This window comes from Gorilla gorilla, chromosome 18 (genome assembly GCF_029281585.2).
Source record: "Gorilla gorilla gorilla isolate KB3781 chromosome 18, NHGRI_mGorGor1-v2.1_pri, whole genome shotgun sequence".
Lineage (NCBI taxonomy): Eukaryota > Metazoa > Chordata > Mammalia > Primates > Hominidae > Gorilla > Gorilla gorilla.
This window is the reverse complement of record NC_073242.2, coordinates 31,678,438-31,685,174: the sequence shown is the minus strand read 5'-3', so window position 1 is coordinate 31,685,174 and position 6,737 is coordinate 31,678,438. Positions and strand designations below refer to the sequence as shown.

The 6,737-nt window shown below is 53.3% G+C and overlaps 1 protein-coding gene across 1 annotated transcript; it reads left to right on the top strand.

Moving 5' to 3' along the window:
• Nucleotides 1-436: 436 nt before the first annotated feature.
• On the top strand, nucleotides 437-4,076 carry C18H16orf54 (chromosome 18 C16orf54 homolog). The gene is made up of 2 exons (XM_004057441.4): nucleotides 437-639; nucleotides 1,594-4,076. The coding sequence occupies exon 2, from the start codon at nucleotides 1,594-1,596 to the stop codon at nucleotides 2,266-2,268; it is 675 nt and encodes a 224-aa protein (XP_004057489.2). The 5' UTR covers nucleotides 437-639; the 3' UTR covers nucleotides 2,269-4,076.
• The last annotated feature ends 2,661 nt before the right edge of the window (nucleotides 4,077-6,737 follow it).

The following is a 6,737-nucleotide window of genomic DNA, read 5'->3' as shown; positions in this document are numbered from 1 at the left end:
GACGGAGTCTCACTCTGTTGCCCAGGCTGGAGTGCGGTGGCACGATCTCAGCTCTCTGCAACCTCCAAGTCCCGGGTTCAAGCGATTCTCCCTGCCTCAGCCGCCTGAGCAGCTGAGATTATAAGTGCCTGTCACCATCCCAGCTAATTTTTGTATTTTTCAGTAGAGATGGGGTTTCGCCATGTTGGCAGCCTGGTCTCGAACTCCTGACCTCAGGTGACCTGCCCACCTTGACCTCCCAAAATGCTGGGATTACAGGGGTGAGCCACTGTGCCTGGCCCCGGCGTCCTCTTTCTCAGCTTTTCGGTGAATGTTCTGGGGCCCAGGGCCTGGCTATGGGGTGACACTAAGTTCAACAGAACCATTGCCCATTCCAGCCCCACCTTACCCCAGGAAAAGCCTCCTCACCGCAGTGACCACATCCCCTTGGGTTGCTTTGGAAACAAACACTCCCCAGGGGCAGGCGATTTGGGGCACAGTTGCCCAGCAACAGGCGGTGCCCTCCCTTCCGCCTTCATCCGAGGCCGGGCCTCTACGTCTGAAAGGCGGACCGCCCTGCACCCTCCAAGCCTGCACCTCTTAGTCCGGCACCAGGAAGAGTGGCTCTAGGAGGGAGAGGAGCCCAGGGACTGACCCAAGGTGAGTTGAGGGGTGCAGGAGGCCCCCTGCAGATGGAGGATGTGGGGGACAGAGAGGTGTGCAGAGACAAACGAGAGATAGAGACAGGCCAGAGCCTGGGCAAAGCTGGGGAGCCCAGGAGGGGTGCAGAGGCGCCTCCGGAGGCCTGGCCCGGCCCGGCAGCAGATTCCGTGGAGCCTATGAGAGCAAGATCAAGTCCGAGGAGAATGGTGAGGGGCGAAGGAGCCTCAAGGGGCCAGCGGAGGTGCTGGCGGCAGGCGGTGGGGGAGACACACGCAGGGGAGCCAGTGGGAGGGGAGGTTCTCATTTCTTCACCCACCACTTCCTCTCTAGGTCTGAGCAAGACTTGAGGGGGCCGAGTGGGGAGGAAAGAAGCCCTTGAGACCTTTCTTGTCTGAGGCACCCTGGGGTCTGGGAGGGAAATGGGGATTCTGGAAAGGCCTGGAGAGCCAGGCAGGAGGGCCTGGCTGTGCCCCGAGGTAGGCTGCCTGTCCTCCCACCCCACCTGGCTCACGCTTACCCTTTCTGGTCCCCCTTGCTTCTCTGTCTCTCCAGAATGTTCTTTTTCATTTTCGAGAAAGGGTCTTGCTCTATTGCCCAGGCTGGAGGACAGTGGCGCAATCTGGGGTCACTGCAGCTTCGAACTCCTGGGCTCAAGTAATCCTCCCACCTCAGCTTCCTGTGTAGCTGGGACTACAGGTGTGAGCCACCATACCCAGCTACTTTTTAAATTATTTATAGAGATGAGGTTTCACTGTGTGTCCAGGCTGGTCTTGAACTCCTGGGCTCAAGTGATCCTCCCGCCTCGACCTCTCAAAGTGCTGGGATTCCAGGCATGAGCCCCCATGCCCAGCCCTTCTCCCAGGCTTTCCTGGACACCTGCTGCCTTTCTCTCATCTTGGTTGTGCCCCCTCTGCCTCATTTACTTCCTCTTCTCACCCCTGTGTCTCTCAGATGCCGTTGACTCCAGAGCCGCCCTCTGGGCGTGTGGAGGGGCCCCCAGCATGGGAGGCAGCCCCATGGCCCTCACTGCCCTGTGGGCCCTGCATCCCCATCATGCTGGTCCTGGCCACCCTGGCTGCGCTCTTCATCCTCACCACCGCTGTGTTGGCTGAACACCTGTTCCGCCGTGCTCTCCGGCCAGACCCCAGCCACCGTGCACCCACCCTGGTGTGGCGCCCAGGAGGAGAGCTGTGGATTGAGCCCATGGGCACCCCCCGAGAGCGCTCTGAGGACTGGTATGGCTCTGCGGTCCCCCTGCTGACAGATCGGGCCCCTGAGCCTCCCACCCAGGTGGGCACTTTGGAGGCCCGAGCAACAGCCCCACCTGCCCCCTCAGCCCCAAATTCTGCTCCCAGCAACTTGGGCCCCCAGACCGTACTGGAAGTCCCAGCCCGGAGCACCTTCTGGGGGCCCCAGCCCTGGGAGGGGAGGCCCCCCGCCACAGGCCTGGTGAGCTGGGCTGAACCCGAGCAGAGGCCAGAGGCCAGCGTCCAGTTTGGGAGCCCCCAGGCCAGGAGGCAGCGGCCAGGGAGCCCGGATCCTGAGTGGGGCCTCCAGCCACGGGTCACCTTGGAGCAGATCTCAGCTTTCTGGAAGCGTGAAGGCCGGACCAGTGTGGGGTTCTGAATCCCCAGGGTTCCCCAGAGACCCCCGAGGAAGGCCTTGCCTCAGTGGGACCGGGGACCCCAGGATCCAGCATTAGGATTGAGACTGCCCCAGTGAAGATGCCCTTCCCAGGCCCCTTCCACCTGGAGTCCCCCTCCCCGGGTCTGGGTGGTGGCCAGGCTATGTGGACTAGGGGAAGCCCAGCAGTGCCTCTGCTCAGCTACCTGGGCTGTGGCTCAGAGACCTGGGGGTGGAGCCAATGCCAGGCCAGAAGCCTTCAAGATCGCATCCAGATGAAGAACCCAAGGTACCAGATAGTCAGGAAATGGCATCGACCAGCCACCTCCACCTTCTTTCAGTGTTTACTGAAGCCACCAATACCAAAGAGAAAGGGTCCCGCGGTGCTGAACAGCCTCGGTGTGGCGATGACAGCTGGCAGGAGATGACAGGAATCCAGTTTCCCAGAGCCACAAATCCTGTTCTCCTTGGCCACTCACCCACTGTGAGGTCCTCTAGGAAAATACACAAAGAGAGGACCAGACCAGGCAGAGGAACATTTTGTTTCATATGAACTGTGGCTTTGACCCCCAAACTGCAAGGAGGAACTTGCTGGGCCAAGCTGCAGCGGCGCTGTCTTGCTGGAGTGGGGACCTAGAGTCAGAGAAAACCCACAGGCTCCTCTGCCCATTCTCCTCCATCTGCACACGTCTCAGCCTCGGACCCTCACCACTCCATGGTGAGGAAGGCCATGGCCAGGGGAAACTGAGTTTCATCCAATGTGGAGAGGAGCGTTGTCCTAGAGCAGGGCAACTCCCAAACTGTGCCCTCTGATCATCGTCCCTTCCAGCTTGCTGGAGTGTCCAGAGAGACAGATTTGCCACAAGCTAGGCTTACTTATAATGCTCCACCCCACAGAAATGGGACCCCAAGTACCCGATCTTCCCTTTAGGAGAGGCAGGCAGGTGGGTGAGCAGCAGATGTAGTTTCCATTTCCCTGGGGGTTTAATTTTCCAAACTTTGTCTTTTTTTTTTTTTTTTTTTGAGACAGAATCTCAACTCTGTCACCCAGACTGGAGTGCAGTGGCACAATCTCAACTCACTGCAGCCTCCAACTCCTAGGCTCAAGCGATCCTCCCACCTCAACCTCTAGAATAGCTGGGACTGCAGGTGCATACCACCACGCCCAGCTAATTTTTGTATTTTTTTGTAGAAACAGGGTCTCACCATACTGCCTGGGCAGGTTTCCAACTCCTGGACTCAAGTGATCCAGCAGCCTTAGCCTCCCAAAATGCTAGGATTACAGGCATGAGCACTGCACCTGGCCACTTTTTTTTGTTTTTGAAACAGGGTCTCACTCTGTTGCCCAGGCTGGAGTACATTGGCATAATCTCAGCTCACTGTGGCCTTGAACTCCTGGGCTTAAGTGATCCTCCCACCTCAGTCTCCCTAGTAGGTGTAACTACAGGCATGTACCACCACACCTGGCTATTTTTTTTTTTTTTAGAGACAGGGTCTTGCTATGTTGCCCAGGCTGGTCTTGAATTCCTGGGCTCAAGAGAGCCACTCATCCCCATCTCCCAGAGTGTTGGGATTACAGCCATGAGCCACCATGCCCGGCCAAACTTCAGCCTTGAATATTAGTGATTTTGCCATATTAGTTTACCACCTGTACAATTATTTGCTTTATATTTTTCTTTAAATTGGCTCATTATTCACTTAATGAAATTATTGCAACAGGAATCTTTTGTATCACTTCTGTAAATGGAAAACCAGTCTCATTTGCCATCAATAGAAGGTAAAACATGAAAATAAATACAATGTAAACAAAATTGTTAAGATCTAAATTCTGTTCCCTGCTGGAAGCATTGACCTAAAACTCTGCTCTTTGTTTTTGTTGTTGTTTTTGAGACGGAGTCTCGCTCTGTTGCCCAGGCTGCAGTGTGATGGCGCGATCTCCACTCACTGCAACCTCCGCCTCCCGGGTTTAAGCAATTCTCCTGCCTCAGCTTCCCAAGTAGCTGGGATTACAGGCGCCTGCCACCATGCCTGGCTAATTTTTATATTTTTAGTAGAGACAGGGTTTTACCATGCTGGCCAGGCTGGTCTCGAACTCCTGACCCATGATCTGTCCACTTCAGCCTCCCAAAGTGCTGGGATTACAGGCGTGAGCCGCTGCACCCGGCACTGCTCTTTGTTAACAAGAAAAGGGAATGTTGATCTGCAAGTCAGAAAGTGTTGGCTACTCTAGCACCACAATGAGACCTTCTGGAAGTGCCAAGGCAGACAGACAGCCCCGCACAGGGGGCGGGATGCTGTGTTGTTTAATGCTGTCCATGAAGTTTACCCACAGCCAGGAGACACTCGCTTCTCCCTGCACAGTGGGCTAAGGAGCACTTGGAGCCTTTCATCCAATCCCTTGACCTCCCCTCTGATTTTTGCGATGTTGGAAGTTGACGGAGCAGCCAGAAACCCCAGGCAGAGGGACCGAGAGCCTAGTCCAGTCTCTTCTCCCAGGTGTAGTCACTGGCCAGCATCCTAAGCACTGTTTCTGAGCTGGGCACTGGGAGGGGAGGAATAAGACCTGGGCCCTGCCCTCAAGGAGCTCACAGTCTCTCTAGTGGCAGAGTAGGGAACAAAGGTAGGGGTGAGCTAAGATATGGACACAAAACTGACACCAGGGAGAGACCAGGGCCCTGTCCCATCTCTATCACTCATGAGCTGGGTAATGACATTCCTTATCATCACCATCAGTTGACAGCACTGGGTTGTGGGGACTCTGCCCATGAGGAGTGAACAGACCTGAGAGAAACAGAAGATAGAGGCAGGTGTTCAGAGGTCAGATGCTTCCATGCCATGGGTTCAGGAAAGGCACTGCAGTGTGGAAGAAATGCAGGGACAAGGCCCCAGTTCATGATCTGCCTCCATCACCTTATTCACTTAGAGACTTCAGAAAACAGAGTTTTGTATTATGGGGCCTCATGTGCTTTTTTCATGTACAAAAAGACAGCTGAAAGTTGAACAAGATGTTCTATTGGGACTTTTCTAGCTGTGACATTTGAGAATGAGTGAAGGGGGCCAGCCCCTCCACACCTGTGGGTATTTCTTGTCAGGTGGGGCAAGAGACTGAGAAAAGAAATAAGACACGGAGACAAAGTATAGAGAGAGAACAGTGGGCCTAGGGGACCAGCGCTCAGCATACGGAGGACCTGTGCGGGCACTGGTCTCTGAGTTCCCTTAGTACTTATTGATCACTATCTCTACTATCTCGGTGAGGCGGATATGGCAGGACTATAGGGTAATGGTAGGGAGAGGGTCAGCAGGAAAACGTGAGCAAAGGTCTCTGTGTCATAAATAAGTTTAAGGAAACGTGATGTGCCTCGATGTGCACATAGGTCAGATTTATGTTTGACTTTACACAAAAATCTCAGAGCAGTAAAGAGCAGTATTGCCGCCAGCATGTCTCACCTCCAGCCATAAGGCAGTTTTCTCCTATCTCAGTAAATAGAATGTATGATCGGGCCTTACACAGAGACATTCCATTCCCAGGGACGAGCAGGAGACAGATGCCTTCCTCTTATCTCAGCGGCAAAGAGGCCTTCCTCTTTCACTAATCCTCCTCAGCACAGACCCTTTACGGTGTTGGGCTGGGGGACAGTCAGGTCTTCCCCTTCCCACAAGGCCATATCTCAGGCTGTCTCAGTGGGGAGAAACCTTGGACAATACCCAGGATTTCTTGGGCAGAGGTCCCTGCAGCCTTCCGCAGTGCATTCTGTCCCTGGATACTCGATAATGGAGAATGGCAATGACTTTTACCAGGCATATTGCCTGCAAACACATTTTTAACAAGGCGCATCCTGCACAGCCCTAAATCCATTAAACCTTGAGTCAACACAGCACATGTTTCTTCTGCGAGCACAGGGTTGGGACTAGGGTTACAGATTAACAGCATCTCAAGGCAGAATTTTTCTTAGTACAGAACAAAATGGAGTTTCTTATGTCTTCTTCTTTCTACAGAGACACAGTAACAGTCAGATCTCTCTTTCCTTCCCCCACAATGAGTAAAATGAAAGGCGGTTGGATGGATGGATGGATGGATGAATAAATGGATGGATGACTAGATAGATGGATGAATGGATGGATGGATGGATAGATGGACAGACGGACAGATGGATGGATGAATAGATGGATGGATGGATGGATGGGAGAATGGATAGGTGAAGAGAATGGATGTGTGGATGAGTGGATGTATAGATAAATGGATGCATTGATACATGGATTTCTGCATGCGATCTTCCTGAGGCAGAGTCTAACTTGCTATCTGCAGAGTCATCTTTATATTTCCAGACCCAGAACATGGTCTAAAACATTATAGGAGCCTAATGAATGGGGAATGAATAAGTTCATAGATTAACAGACGCATTCATTTTACTGTTTCTTCTTTTTATTTTAAACCTCTCCTGCTCACTTTTTTTTTTAGACGCATTCATTGA

Bases quoted from the DNA above. Each gene is read 5' to 3' on its own strand.
- C18H16orf54 (XM_004057441.4), top strand. From the start codon at position 1,594: ATGCCGTTGACTCCAGAGCCGCCCTCTGGGCGTGTGGAGGGGCCCCCA.